Source organism: Pempheris klunzingeri, chromosome 4, assembly GCF_042242105.1.
Source record: "Pempheris klunzingeri isolate RE-2024b chromosome 4, fPemKlu1.hap1, whole genome shotgun sequence".
Lineage (NCBI taxonomy): Eukaryota > Metazoa > Chordata > Actinopteri > Acropomatiformes > Pempheridae > Pempheris > Pempheris klunzingeri.
In genome coordinates, this window is record NC_092015.1 from 25,542,778 (window position 1) to 25,557,911 (window position 15,134).

At 43.0% G+C, this 15,134-nt stretch overlaps 1 protein-coding gene across 2 annotated transcripts in view; it reads left to right on the top strand.

The window, feature by feature from the left end:
* Positions 1 to 15,134, top strand: part of LOC139199588 (unconventional myosin-Ic-like) — a 58,053-nt gene that overhangs the window by 38,741 nt on the left and 4,178 nt on the right. For both annotated transcript variants that reach the window (XM_070828636.1, XM_070828638.1), the window contains exons 4-26: positions 1,040 to 1,238; positions 2,331 to 2,411; positions 2,772 to 2,951; positions 3,775 to 3,873; positions 4,616 to 4,726; positions 5,905 to 5,976; positions 6,172 to 6,291; positions 6,998 to 7,068; positions 7,526 to 7,631; positions 8,737 to 8,817; positions 9,425 to 9,516; positions 9,651 to 9,745; positions 10,318 to 10,364; positions 10,456 to 10,536; positions 11,206 to 11,311; positions 12,592 to 12,709; positions 13,234 to 13,347; positions 13,528 to 13,604; positions 13,737 to 13,805; positions 13,903 to 13,987; positions 14,105 to 14,264; positions 14,812 to 14,895; positions 14,999 to 15,092. In XM_070828636.1, coding sequence (XP_070684737.1) covers positions 1,040 to 1,238; positions 2,331 to 2,411; positions 2,772 to 2,951; positions 3,775 to 3,873; positions 4,616 to 4,726; positions 5,905 to 5,976; positions 6,172 to 6,291; positions 6,998 to 7,068; positions 7,526 to 7,631; positions 8,737 to 8,817; positions 9,425 to 9,516; positions 9,651 to 9,745; positions 10,318 to 10,364; positions 10,456 to 10,536; positions 11,206 to 11,311; positions 12,592 to 12,709; positions 13,234 to 13,347; positions 13,528 to 13,604; positions 13,737 to 13,805; positions 13,903 to 13,987; positions 14,105 to 14,264; positions 14,812 to 14,895; positions 14,999 to 15,092 — 2,342 coding nt within the window. The remainder of the gene's footprint in view (positions 1 to 1,039; positions 1,239 to 2,330; positions 2,412 to 2,771; positions 2,952 to 3,774; positions 3,874 to 4,615; positions 4,727 to 5,904; positions 5,977 to 6,171; positions 6,292 to 6,997; positions 7,069 to 7,525; positions 7,632 to 8,736; positions 8,818 to 9,424; positions 9,517 to 9,650; positions 9,746 to 10,317; positions 10,365 to 10,455; positions 10,537 to 11,205; positions 11,312 to 12,591; positions 12,710 to 13,233; positions 13,348 to 13,527; positions 13,605 to 13,736; positions 13,806 to 13,902; positions 13,988 to 14,104; positions 14,265 to 14,811; positions 14,896 to 14,998; positions 15,093 to 15,134) is intronic.

The window sequence follows — 15,134 nt, forward strand, 5'->3', positions numbered from 1 at the left end:
TGCATATTTCCATTTTATCCATCCATTCACTTCAGTTCAGTAAGTAGCAGTTTCTGATGAATATTTAGAGGGTGTTCTTCTCTTTAATTACGTTCCACTGTTACTGACTTTTCTGTACCCAGGTGAGTCATTTTGGATTAAATCTGCCAATACAAAATACTTTAGCTAATATTTAAAGCTGCTCTAATCCATATGTTAATTGACTGCGTCTACATGAGAAAATCACCACAATTATGACCCAATTCTGCAGTCCCCCCCCCCAATTCTGTGGAGCTTTTTAGTATCCCTCAGATAATTTTTTTGTTTTACGGCCCACAGCGTCACTGTTGTGGTTCCTGCTCCCAGCAGTGTTTCCAGCTGCAGCAGGCAGCTGTTGTCAGTGAAAACCCGACTACAAACAACCATCTAGAAACCACAGGACCCTGAAATGCTTTTTCACAGACACAGAATTTAAACTTAAAGGTGCCCTGTGGAGTTTTCTTGTAGACAAAGTTTCTTTTTACATTCAGTGTTATTCACCAAATTGCATGGTGTTTTTCCTTGAGGCCTGACAAATGTGTTGAATGCATCTCCCCGCTCATTTATCAAGCTGACTTTTGTTAAAAACTTGAAACCTGCATTGTTTACATCCATGTTTCTTAGCTAGCTGTGTCTTCTCTGCCTTTTGCTGGCACGTAGCTGTGTTTATTAGCGTGTTACCATCACCATCAGAGCAATAGTGTGAAACCATCTACAGCACAGTTACCGGGGACCCACATGGCACCAATAGTAGTCAGGAACTCCACAGAATATCATGTATGGCCAACAAGTACATTATTCAATAATAATTTTTTAGTTCGATTTACAAATGTCATCCTATGAATTAGATTTCTAAATGGGAGAAATATTATATATAGAAATTTCCATTATCAGGCTTATTTACATCAAATGCTTGTTGATGTATTTTCCTATTTCCAGACCAAGGCCTGCTTCAGTAAAGTGTTTACTGTCTGTTTGTCTGTAACTCTGCCTGACAGTGTCTCTCCCTCCACTCCTCCAGCTATGCAGTGGCAGACAACTCGTACCGCTCCTTGAGGACAGAGAGAAAGGACCAGTGCATCCTCATCTCTGGGGAGAGCGGTGCCGGGAAGACAGAGGCGTCCAAGAAGATCCTGCAGTACTACGCCATCACCTGTCCCGCCAGTGAGCAGGTGCAGACCGTCAAAGACCGCCTGCTGCAGTCCAACCCTGTGCTGGAGGTGAGACGCCTTGGCGCTTCATTAGTCTTCATTAGAGAAGTGCCGTCCCTGGACCACTCTGGCATATATCTCCCACTACTGAATACGTTTCAGAAATAGGTGGATAAGTACTGTGCAGTGATTTGTTGATCGATATTTGGCTTTGTGCAGAAATAAGATATCAACCTGCTAGCAGTGTTGAAATGAAAAGCTGACAATGTGTCTGGCCAGGCTCATGTTTTAACATCAAAATAAGCACCATCACGAGTAATGATTTATTATCTTTTCATTAGAGCAGAAAGCTGTCATCCTAATGTTGTTATGTTCTATCACTTTTTCAGAGCTGCATAATCAGCAGCCACTCAGTAGCCTGTTTGATAAGGACACACTGTTCTGCTTTGACTTCACTTGTCACCAGTCAGACGTTGCGCAAATTGGCCCAGGGCTCAAAGACAAGAGAAATCCAGTTAATAATCAGTGTCTTTACTGACAGTTATTAAGTCTATTAGCCATCAGATTTTTGTCTCCACTGTGATGGACCTGATGCAGTGCATTTAATTGATCCTGGATCTAATCTTTGTATGATTTTGGTAGTTGTGGCTCAGTTTTCTTTGAATTGAAATACATTATCATTGAATTATAAATGTATTCTATATTCATATTACTATCTACTTCCAAATACCCACATAGGTTGAATATATGTGACATGTAAACTGGAAATATTTGTGTGAAATTTCTTTGAAACTGTGAAGAGTCGAGTGGTGATTGTTTCTGTGTTTGGGTAAAAGCCAGATTTTTAGAGAGGTGCTAGAGATTATGGAAGTGCTTGTTGATGTCTGGCATGTCTCTGTTGATGTTTTCCAGATGTATGTAAGTGTGTAAGTCCACACTATGACCCGTAATCTATGCTACTGTCCTCAGCAAACACTGCAGGAACTCTAAAGCCTGTGGTCTTCTCTTTGTTTCACTGCTACCTCCTCGTTTGCCGTTCTGTCTTTATCACACTTTTTCTCTCTTCTTCTTTCTTTTGCTGCTCTCTCTCTGACTCTTAATCCATCAATCATCACTCCTCTCCCTTCTCTCTTTCTTCATCCCACTCTATCTTCTCTCCAGGCTTTTGGCAATGCCAAGACGTTGCGTAACGACAACTCGAGCCGCTTTGGCAAGTACATGGACATTCAGTTTGACTTCAAGGTGAGCAAGACAGTCTGATTTACACAGGCAGCTACTTTATGCTTATCTTATCCTTGTAAAATCCATATAATGGATGGAAAACTTACAAAAGGTCATCTCTGTTGCATGGTTATATTAACAATGTGTTATACTTTGTTTTCTCACACAGCTCTGTTTTTTCATAGAATCTCTGTTAGATTTTTTTAATCACATCACTCCTGTATCCCTTTTTTTGTGGGTGTACAATCTTTGTTATGTGCTACAAAATCCCTGTCAACCTGCACGTTATATCAACCCAATGTCACACCTCAGTACCCCAGCCTTACCCTCTTCTCCTCCCGTTCCTCCCCCCTCCCTCCCTGGCCTTTATCCCGTCGGCAGGGTGCCCCAGTGGGAGGCCACATCATCAACTACCTGCTGGAGAAGTCCCGTGTGGTGCACCAGAACCACGGGGAGAGGAACTTCCACATTTTCTATCAGCTGATCGAGGGAGGCGAGGAGGACCTGCTGAGGCGCCTGGGCCTGGAGAGGAACCCTCAGCAGTACCAGTACCTGGTCAAAGTACGTATATACGTAGTACTTCAACAGAGGCTTCTGGAGGTAAAGGTACCAGGTGGCTCAAAGGGGACTTTTGGCAAAAAACATCTCTGAGCTTGAAATTCTATTACAAGCTAAAGATGTGCATTTTGAATCAGTTCACTCTTGGTTGGGGAACTCAGTAGCTATTGTGCCATCGTTAAGGCTCATGAGTATTGTATTATTTAGACTCACCTGCCATGACAAAATTACAGACATGATTTCTCAGAAAGATGACATCATTTAAGCAGTTGGCCATAAGATAAACCTATAGAATCATGTTCAGTAACACGAGGATGCTGCTCAGAAACCTGCAACAGTGCCAAATGAAGTCCTTCTCCAGCCACACCTTTGGCCCTGGAGAAAGCTTAAGACAGATAGAACCCATCTGTAAATACTGCAGGGAAGGTGCAGCGAACCTTTGTCAATGTGTGTCCCAGTGGGAGTTCTGGTTAATAGGCTCTCAGTCAGGGACTCTCAGTGCAGCGAGAGGAACTTTCCTCAGGGGGCAAATCTGCCTTAAGGCGTCAGGCCAACCTTCCCCTCAGTGAACACACGCACACATACACATCAACAGCTACTGGGCAAAAACACTACATGTGTGTTTGTGTTTGTGCAAATAGGTGTTTACATCACATATGAATAGGTGTTTACTTTACATGCAAACACCTTCTTACAACTCCTACTTAGGGATTTTACTAGACATGTTCACAACTTCACCAGAAAATAAATAGATGATAAATGTTTAGTGTGTTTTAGAGGGATTTAAGCTTGTGTGTGTGTGTGTGTGTGTGTGTTTTTCACATAGGGTAACTGTCCCAAAGTGAGTTCAATCAACGATCGCAGTGATTGGAAGGTGGTGAGGAAAGCCTTGAGTGTGATCGGCTTCAATGACGACGAAGTGGAGGTAAGGGCCAAGTAAATCATGACTGACGTGTTTGCTTTGTTCACCCAAAGTAGTGTAGGGGTTGGAAAATCATCTAGAAAATGTTATTAGACCCCTTTTCTCTACATTTCTAAAGCTTGTAAGCTTTACATGCAAAATTCACAAAGAGACAAAAAAGCTGCCGTTTACCCAGACAAACCTTAATAAAGTTTACAACTATGTATATTGACGGCTGCAGTCTTTACCACAGGTTTCTCTATGAACAGCAAAGTACTCCATGTGCTTGAGGGGGCTGAGTCTGTTTCAGACTTGCACCGTGTGTGTTTGTGTGTGTGTGTGTGTGTGTGTGTTATTATATGGTGAGAACTTATTTGTGCTCAGCGTGGGAGTCCTCCTACATGTTCATGAGTCTGGGCCTGCTGCCAGGGCTTTTTAGATCTCCCACTGCTTAGTGCCTAGTGTAGTGTGTAGTGAAGAGCAGGTGTGAGTGTGTGCAGCTCTACTTACTGGGTGAGCACATTGCTATGCTCCTCTCCTGCTCATTGTTAGCCTAATTCTAGTGAAATCCACTCTTATCTGTCCAGTGGCTCATAAAGATAGCCTTGGCAGGAACTTCAGATCAGTCTACTGTCATCATGCCGCAGCCTCTCACGTCTTTACCTTTGTTCTCTGTCCCCTTTCGCCACCTCTTTGTATGTTCGTTTTCATTCCCATCTTGTTCTTCTTTTTCCTTCCCCTCCTTCCCTGTGTTTTCTCTGTGTAGGAGCTGTTGAACATAATCGCCAGTGTGCTCCACCTGGGGAATGTGCAGTACGGCGAGGAGGAAGGCAATGCCTGCATCACTTCTGACACACAGATAAAGTACCTGGCCAGGGTAAGATGCTGCACCAAGCAGGTGCAGAAACACTCCTGACAGGCCAGAGGGGAGATTAAAAAAAATAGGCCTGTGGCTTTATTTATCAAGCATCCCAGCATTCCTTTCAGAAGTTATTCAAGAAGCTTTTTACATCTATGCTCAGAGAGGAGAGGGACTACTTTTAGAAAAGAGCACATTGCTGTTTTGTGACACTGTAAGTGGCAAAGTAGAAACTATGATAATGTATTGGAAGTTTTCTGACAATTTATGATTTGGTTATTAAACATAAGTAAAACTGGAAATGCCCCCTTGTTGACAGCTGTTGTTCTAAATGTTTCCCTTTGAACTGCTGTTTAACTGGGTTTATATAAACTTTTCTATAGTCAGTAGTGGATTTAATCACAATGTTTTTTTCAAACAGTTGAGTTGCTGATGTTTATGTGAGTTTAGACAAGTTTGCATTTGTGCTCCCACTAAAAGAGAAACAAGGGGGGCAATTCACTTCATTACGTTACAATACACTTCATGTATTCATTACTTTTAGGGTTATTGTGTTTAAATGCCATCGTGCTTGCACACACAAGATTGATGTTGCAAACCCACCACAGAGAACAGGGATTCTTCCCTTGTATTGATTAACTCCGGTGTCAGAGACAGTTATGTGCCCTCTGCAGGTTGGGGAAAGTCATTTCTCTGATTTCACACTCTCTGGAAATACACCATAACAATACAAATGTGTCTCCCAAATACTGTAGCCCGCTACAATCCACATAGTCTCTCACAAAAATTATTCTATTGAGATTTTTTTGGCCAATTAGGACTGATTACCTTCTCTGAGATGCTTGGTAAATACAGGCCTCGGCTTGAGTCTGAATTCATAGAGCTATAAGTAAGCCTCATCCACACCGCTTCTTCAGAATTTACACATCACCGCATCCTGCAAATGCTGGTGAAGACATATGTCCATTTAAATCATCTGCTTACTGTTTTAGAAATGTGGATCATACTTTGGATAGGACACTTTTCTTAGAGACATTCTTCATTCCTTCCTGCCTCAATTTTCCAATCATACTTCATCAAACACAATAAACACATGCCATGCGTGGGTCGTCAGCGCTGCTGAGTGGAATGACGTCTGTTTGTTATTTGTCACAGATGGAGTTATGATGCATGCTAATGTTGTTGTGCTTTCCCAGTTGTTAGGAGTGAATGGGACAGTGCTGACAGAGGCGCTCACACACAAGAAGATAATTGCCAAGGGAGAGGAGGTAGGTTTGGATACATGCTGTCATTGTAGCGCGAGAGTGTGATAAGCATTTGTACACAAAGCCTTCCTGTCTGTGTAATGTCTGCTCCGGTCCAGTGTAATTATATTGTAATTTGTGTAGCTGTCCCTGCTGAACTCCATGTAACTGTGTTGTTGTCTGTGTCCCTGTTTCTACTCGTCCTCCGCTCCTCGTCAGTTGATGAGCCCTCTGAACCTGGAGCAGGCATCATCAGCTCGGGATGCTTTGGCCAAGGCAGTGTATGGACGCACCTTCACCTGGCTGGTCAACAAGATCAACGCATCACTGGCATTCAAGGTACCGTCACACGCACACACACACACACACACACATGCGCGCACACACTTACTCACTGCAGTTAACATGCCAGGCTGTGATTGCTAAGTTGGCAACATTTTATTTAAGGACTTTAAATTCTCACTTCATCTTACATATTTGACCTTAAACTACTCACACTACATTTCTCAAGCTAAATCCAGACATTATTCAACAGTGTAGTACTGAGCATGTTGGCGTGTCCCCCTCATTGTTACCACACAGCTCCACCTTGTGGACGTTTAAAAGTCCAGCAAACTAATTATTATATAATACAATAATGGACTATGTAGTTGCTCTCTATATACTGATATAAATCTCAAAAGACTTTGACTAATTTCCGATAGCTGCACTCAGAAAACAAAGTGTGAAACCTGGAGTAAAATTGAATTTTTTTAATACATCTTTTTTTTTTTTAATCATACTTTTATATATTTATATTTTACTTTGTGTTTGAAGTGTATTCTTATTCTTTTTCTTATTCTTTAGGAGCTGTGTGTAACAAAAAGCAATTTCCCCCTGGGGATTATTAAAGTAATTCTGATTCTGATTCTGATTCTGAATTAAATTTCATTCCTTTATGTCATTTTGATTTTGAAGTTAAATCTTTACCTTTAGGCTTTACATGCACTAGAGTTTTCCCTTTCAAATACATATGAAGATGAGTTTGGTTGTGTTTCTGTAACAGGATGACTACAAGAATTACTCCGTCATCGGCCTCCTGGACATCTACGGCTTTGAGGTTTTCCAGCACAATAGGTACAATATCAAAGACTTTTGGTCATGCTCAATTTAAGCCATAGGCCTTTAAAGGTCAACACTAAGGCTAAGTCAGCAATTATTTATTCGTCTAAACCATAAAAAAATAACCTTCACAAACCTTCAGCTGCATCTCATGGCCTTCATCAGCTCCTGGATTTTGCTCAGCTGGTCACTAAGGTAACTGAGTAAATTCTGTACGATGCAGCTGAAAGCTCCAGATATTCTCACTAAGTGGACCTTGAGCCAAGAATTTGTCAAACCACTTTTTCTGACGTTAATAATTAACATCAACAACTGACCCTGCACAGTGTTTATGTAACTCATATTTATATGTGCTGAAACCACTGTATGTGGGTAATGTTAGCCAAGCCACAAAATATGAATTGATAAGAAAACCAGCAACATGCTTACGAGCCCGTGGGTGCCTCTTTGTGTTTCCTGTTGTGTGCTGCAGCTTTGAACAGTTCTGTATCAACTACTGTAACGAGAAGCTGCAGCAGCTCTTCATCGAGCTCACCCTCAAGTCGGAGCAGGAGGAGTACGAGGCTGAAGGCATCACGGTCAGACATCATTTCCTCCCTCCCTCTGTGTCCCCCCTCTCACCACCCCCCAGCCCTACCCACTTCTATTGTTTATTCCAGATGTTAATGCACTTTACCTGCTTTTACATTTGGATTCTGGCCGCAACTTTATATGGAAAGACAGCGAAGATCCAGCGTCACTGGCTCTCTTGTTTTTATTTTACCGTCCTCCTCCAGTCTGTGCTGTGGTGACATTTTGTGTTCTCTTTCCATTATCAGCCCATTTCTCCTCCCTCCTCCCTCGCAAAGTGTGTCTAATGAGATTGTGGTTTCAGTTGTGTTTTTCAGTTTGACATTGGTAATTTAATATAATACTCTGCTGTTTCACTGAGGCTTTCACTTGAAGTGATTTGCAGTAAGTGCACATATTTTTAGAAGGTGCATTAGAAATGAAGCCTTTAACCCTGTTGTTGTCAGAGTTCTAGTGGCTTTTATTCATTCACACTTAAGATCTTAACTGATGCCTCTTAAGGAAATGACCTCAAAAAGAGGTCTGCATCGAAACGTGATATCTGACTCGAGATCTCTCCCTTGAATTTTCTCCCCAGTTCCTCCCTTCTGTCTTTATATTCACTGCATTTATGTTGTTTTGTTTTGCTTCCTTGGAACAACAAGCGCCTCTTGTGTTCAGTCTAATGTAAATGCACTGGTCAGAGAGCAGGTTGTGGGAGAAACTTGGACTCACCTCTCAAAGAGCCCATTATCATCTGACATCAGGACTGTGGGCCGCTCTCTCCATCTCTGTGGAACTTATGTGTCTATTGGTGCTAACGTAACTCAACACTGCTGCTGCTCTGTTCACGTGTGTGTGTCCACATACAAGTGGGTGAGCAGTGGGTGTGCGTGCCAGGATTCCTGGGATTCTGCGTATGATGGATTTTACATTCACTGAATAGTTTAGAACAGTTGTAATTGTATCATGTTTAGACTGATAAACTGGGAAAGATTCATGTCCCAAGAGAATTTTTGCTTTAGTTGGTCATGGCTCTTTCATTACGTTCATTAGGCCTCACAAAGCCAATTAATACCCCTGGGGTTTCTTTTCTTATGATGTCCAACTGAAATAATGTGTGTGTCTTTGCAGTGGGAGCCTGTGCAGTACTTCAACAACAAGATCATCTGTGACTTGGTGGAAGAGAAGTTCAAAGGCATCATCTCCATTCTGGTGAGGAGACACAGCGCACTCCGTCTGAGGATTCAAAGCTTCAGAGGATTCGAAACTAAGATTTCATTACAAAAGAAACCTCACTTAAATTGAATCAAATGAAATTAAGGCTGGACATGGACTCCTCCCAAAATATTAAGTGCCAATGTGGCAAGATAAGTCATCCTATTAAAGGGATAGTTCAGTATTCAAGGTAATAATTCTGCAGTCTTGTTGTCGTCACTGCTCCCAGGCACAAAATAGTCCAGCACGTAACCCTGTAAAGACACAACATGTGCATTAAATGTGCTGGTGGGTGAATCTTCTAAGCTTACAGTCTCCTGGCTTCATCTCTACCGCATACACATGAGAGTGGTTTCACTCTTCTTATTTAAGAAATAAGATAGTGAATAAGCATACTCCCCCAAATTGTGGACTATCCCTTCAATGCTCAGTCACTGTGAACCAGACACTGGGATCATCTGTGCAATAAATGATGAATGAATTGAATTGATCGTGGCACCGATAGACAAACTGATCACATATACGGTAACTGAGTATCAGGGGACATTGTCTTTGTCTTTTGGAGGAATAACTGATCACTGCTCTTTCTGTTCTCCTGTCACAGGACGAGGAGTGTCTGAGACCCGGAGATGCCAGTGACTTCACCTTCCTAGAGAAGCTAGAAGACACTCTGGGAGGACACGCACACTTTGTCACGTTAGTTCGATCCCTGTTCTTCTCCTGTAGAGCTACTGCAGTGGCACAAATCAAACGCCAGACTGTCACTTATTGAATATGTGTCCAGTCCATTTACTGATATATCCATGTTCTGTGTGTGTGTTTCCCTGCAGTCACAAGCTGGCTGATACAAAGACCCGGAAGGTAATGGACCGTGACGAATTCAGACTGCTGCACTACGCTGGGGAGGTCAACTACAATGTCAACGGTGTGTGTGGGTGTGTGTGTGTGTGTGTGTGTGTGTGGGTGTGTGGGTGTTGGTGTGTGGGTGTGTGCATGCTGCTGAAAACAAGGCCAGTGTGACCTAGGATATCCTCAGATGTTTGGTGTTGTGGTGAATGTGGCATGAAAAACTAGTTTCCAGGACTAAATACCAAAACTATGTAAACTCCAACATCCAAACAATGGCCAGCCTGGTGGCTAATAGAGACCTGGTGAGAGTTACCTGAACTCGAAAACCTCACAGGATAAATTCAGCATGAAGTACAACGTAGTCAGTCAGTCTGCTGCTCAGGCTTCGTCCTAAAAGCCTTTTCTCTCGCAGAGTTAAAAATGAAAGGTACTATTTGAAAGTCTGAGCATGAAGCATAAATCTAATCTCTGTCCTCTTTGTCAGAGTATGTAAACTAAGCTGGTAAACAAGGTCAGGTTAGAGCTGTTTGCTCTGTTTTTAAATCAATATATTCAACAATTGGATCAGACTTTACCAGATGTGACAGGTGGCACCATGGGACCTTTAATCAGCTGATCAAAAATCTGATTCAATTTTCTGACATTCAGGATTTTTGGACAAGAACAACGACCTGCTCTTCAGGAATTTAAAAGAGGTAAGTTTAAAGTGAGTTAATTTAAAACCGACGATGAATTGACAGGATTAGAGCAGCCAAGAGGTTAAAAATGTTCTGTGTGTGTTTGCAGGTTATGTGTGTGTCAGAGAACAAGATCCTGACCCAGTGTTTCGATAGGGAGGAGCTGAGTGACAAGAAACGCCCGGACACGGTGAGATACCTGTGTGTGTGTGTGTGTGTGTGTGTGTGTGTGTGTGTGTGTGTGTGTGTGTGTGTGTGTGTGTGTGTGTGTGTGTGTGTGTGTGTGTGTGTGTGTGTGTGTGTGTGTGTGTGTGTGTGTGTGTGTGTGTGTGTGTGTGTGTGTGTGTGTGTGTGTGTGTGTGTCCTCCTGAAGGTTTTCCCTGCCCGTCTTACACACTCCTAGAAATCATACTCTCATGCATCCTGACATAGTTTCCCACAGCAAAACAAGCAGTGGTGTGTTTCCCCTCTCCAGTGTTGAGTGGGCGGTCTGATGGGGATTCTCTGTGGCTTCCCACTCACTGAGGAATGCCCTGACACTTTATGCCCTACACACAAACACACTCACACACACACTTGAACAGGCTACTGTCACAGGCTGGCAAGTTAGAGTCCCAGTGCTCCACACTGGGCCCACTGTTCAGTCTGTACCGGACTGCCAGTCACATCAGCCACCCCTCTGCTTGCGTCGCTCTTCTTAGGTCATCGTCTCTGTCTGTGGCCACACATACTCCTCTCCTCTGCAGTGTCTACCTTCGCTTACTCACCAGTTTCCTGTTCCGTCCTCTTACCTTCATCTCTTCGTCCCTTCCTAACCTTTTTTCTTCCGTCGTCTGTCTGTTTGTGTCTGCCCCTCCAGGCAGCCACCCAGTTCAAAGCCAGTCTGGCGAAACTCATGGAGATCCTCATGTCGAAGGAGCCGTCGTACGTCCGCTGCATCAAGCCCAATGACTCCAAGCAAGCAGGTATGACGTCCAGTCTCATTTCTCGTCTAAGTAGGGTGCAGGATAGGAAAGCAGACATACTTGGTGCGTCCTATCAAATCAGGCTGGAAGTTCTGTATGAACTGTCATATGCGGTTCAAACAGAACCACTTCAATTCAGAAACAAAAGCCTCGTCTTCTTCAGACAGCCGTGACAGCTAGTGTGTGCGTGGCATCACAAATGAAATGGTTTCAAACCTTTTTGTAGCATTTATTCTCAAGTAATTTATCAAAGCACACCCTTATTTTCCCTTTTCCACAGTGGATGAGAAATGTATTCTCTGCTATCTGTTCAGTGGTCAGTTTCTGCCATTTTGTGGTTGGATATTTGTGGTCTTTTTTTGTATTACACAGCACATACAGTACAAGTCAACACTCGCATGGAAGCAAATAATAGTAATAATTAAAATATTATTATCAACTGAATAATGAATTGTGAAATTCAATCACCGCTGAATATATACAATTGTAATATCACTGAATTATAGCAGTGAAATGTTTCACTTTGAAAATCTGAATTTGTGTGATGTGAATTCCCCTGTGGGAAATCTTAAAGTTCAAAAGAACATGTTCTAGTTGCTTCAGTTCAAATTGTTCAACTCAACTCGAAGTGGATTAGTGAAATTCAGACAGCAATATCAAAACAAACTTTAGCATTCAGGCCAAAGTTGCTTCTTCCTCTTGGATTTGATGCACATGAGACAGACGTGGAAAAACACACCCTGGCAGCACAGATAGATTCTGCTCAGGTTTGACTGATTTTCTGTGGTAGATGTTAAAGTGTGAATTCTTCATCTTGAATGTTGGTGTCTGAATTAGAAAATGACCCTTAGACTCAAGTTTTTGAGATTGCACAACCTGAAATGACGTACTCATTTGATTCAAATGATTATGGCTTCCATACTCCAGTAGTTTTCGATGGGTTGATCCCAGCTTTGTGTGTTTTCCCAGAAACGACATGTTAATCCTGCTCTTTTGCTAATTCCAACCAAAACAGTTTGTATTCAGCTGTATGAGTGGCCACAGTGTAACTGTCCGTGTGGTCGTCAGTATATCGTGTTGGCCTTTGTTTCGCTCCACAGTTGGCCTTTTGTTGGTTTCACACTGTTTCTCTGTCCTTTGTCACTCCTACTTCTGTTGTTTAGCATTTACTGGTTTTCTCTGGTTCATTTGGTCCAACAGACTTAACATTTTTTCTCAGACTGACTTGACCCTGCTCTTAATCTCTCTCTGCCATTTCTCCCCCTCACCTCCCGTCCCAGGTCGATTTGATGATGTGTTGATCCGTCACCAGGTCAAGTACCTGGGGCTGATGGAGAATCTTAGGGTGAGGAGAGCCGGCTTTGCATACAGGCGGCGCTACGAGATCTTCCTGCAGAGGTGATCAGCTACTTCCGCTACTTGTTGTTGTTTTAATCAGAAATCACATGGAAGCACTGAATCTGTAGGAATAGAATGTGTCCTTCATGTGCACAACCACGTGACTTCTCAATGTAGTCAAATTATCCAGATTACACATACACAGCCAAGACAGACAAAACAAGAGGGTAAGATAAGACATTCAGAGAAAAGGACACAGGTGTTTTCTGGTTACTGCAGACACAGCACGTCTGATTCATGGACCCTACAAAGAAGTAATGATGAAAGAAGTAATGGTCTTGGCAGATTTTTGAGAGAATGATGGCACAAGAGGGAAATATTCCCTTGACCTCAATATTTCTGGACCCCTATAATCGAAAAGTAAATACCTGCTGATGCACTGGTAGTATTGTTCCTCCAGGTTGAGTCTCTCAGTGTAGGCCCTCTGACGGGCTGAGCAATAGAAGTGATGAGGATTTGTTCCCAGGATGTGCTCTAGTCCTGAGCCAGTATGCTAGTGTTTACTTGTGTTTGTGTCTCTTTAGGTATAAGTCCCTGTGTCCAGACACGTGGCCCAACTGGCAGGGGAAACAGTCTGATGGAGTGGCCACACTGGTCAAACATCTGGGATACAAGCCAGAGGAATACAAGCTGGGCAGGTCAGCAACACACACACAGACAGATTAAGATATCAAAATGTTTACATGGCTCCGATCATGTATCTTCAAGTACTGTTGAGACTCTTTTCTTTCCCTCATTTTTTCCCTTTGGGGACCTTTATGATGTTCATCTTCCCTGTGTCATCATGTACATGTTTTCTTTTAACCTCAACCATTTAGATCCAAAATCTTCATCCGTTTCCCAAAGACCTTGTTTGCCACCGAGGATGCACTAGAGACCAGGAAACACAGTCTCGGTGAGAGCCTCTGACACAGCTGATGATTTGAACATTTTCATAATCCCTTTGACACAACTGATGATTCGAACATTTTCATAATAGCCACGGATTTAAACCATTTATCTCCTCTATTTTTTGGTCACCGCACAGCCACCAAGTTGCAGGCAGGATGGAGAGGCTATAGCCAGAAGTCCAAGTACCAGAAACTTCGAACTGCAGGTGAGGACATCTATCATCATCAAACATCAAACAGCTACAACAATTTCACTGCAAGTTGAAATCTATGTCTTTCTTCTGTATGTAATGTACACTACAGCTGTTGCCATCCAGGCGTGGTGGAGAGGGATCCTGGCCAGGAGGAGGGCCCAGCGCAGGCGACAGGCTGCCGACACTATCCGCAGGTACAGGCCATACAGGGGCAGGCCAGCAGATGGCGCACTACACTCACTTTGCAGTAAAGACACCTCACCCACTTACTGATATGAAATGTTTTATTCCTTTCCTCGTCCCACCCGCAGGTTCATCAAAGGCTTCATCTACCGCCACAAGGAACGCTGTCCAGAAAACGAGTATTTCCTGGATTATGTACGTTACTCCTTCCTCATGAAGCTGCGCAGGAATCTGCCCAAGAACGTCCTGGACAAGAGCTGGCCGGCAGCTCCGGCTGCTCTCACTGAGGTGGGGATACAGCACACACACACACACACACACACACACACACACACACACACAAATAGGACTTGAACAACAACAGAAACGCAAAAGCCAAAAAGCAGCACATCTGTGAGGACAGATCCGAAACAGAGGGATAAATGAGGGTTTTACCTTGTGTTGTTAAAGCCTGAGACCTATCGGGAGGTCTTGGGCTTCAACAGGTTAATAATAAAGATTCCGACATTATATTGAACATATTTTAGATTAATGTGAAATTTGTCCCATTAGTGTGAAATTAGTGTGCTCAGGGCTTCTTAATGAGATGTTATCATACAGGATCACACCCATCATTTCAGATGTGGACTTTCAAATCTGTTATATGTTTCTACAAATACTTGAATTTTATTCACCTTGTTGAATGTTGTTCAAGAAAGAGTGGAAAGAAAAACGAATGTGTTACATAAACTTTCTACAGTGACTCACACACACATATCCAGTCTGTATTATGACTCCACATATATATTTTCCTGCCAGTAGAGTTTCTGTGAAAACCGTCTGTCTGTGTCTTTAGGCCTCGGAGCATTTGCGTCAGCTGTGCATGCAGAACATGGTGTGGAGCTACTGCAAGAAGATCAGCCCTGAGTGGAAACACCAGGTGACTACTCTCCCATCACCAGACGCCTCCGTAGTCCGACTGTCAGGCTTCTCATTTGCTGTGTTTTACGATTGCTTCACTGTTGTCAAATCTGTTGGGATAGATGGAGCAGAAGATGATCGCCAGTGAGATCTTCAAAGACAAGAAGGACAACTACCCACAGAGCGTGCCCAAACTGTTTGTCAGCACAAGACTCAGTAAGACTCCCACAGTTATCCTACAGCACCACATCAGTTGTG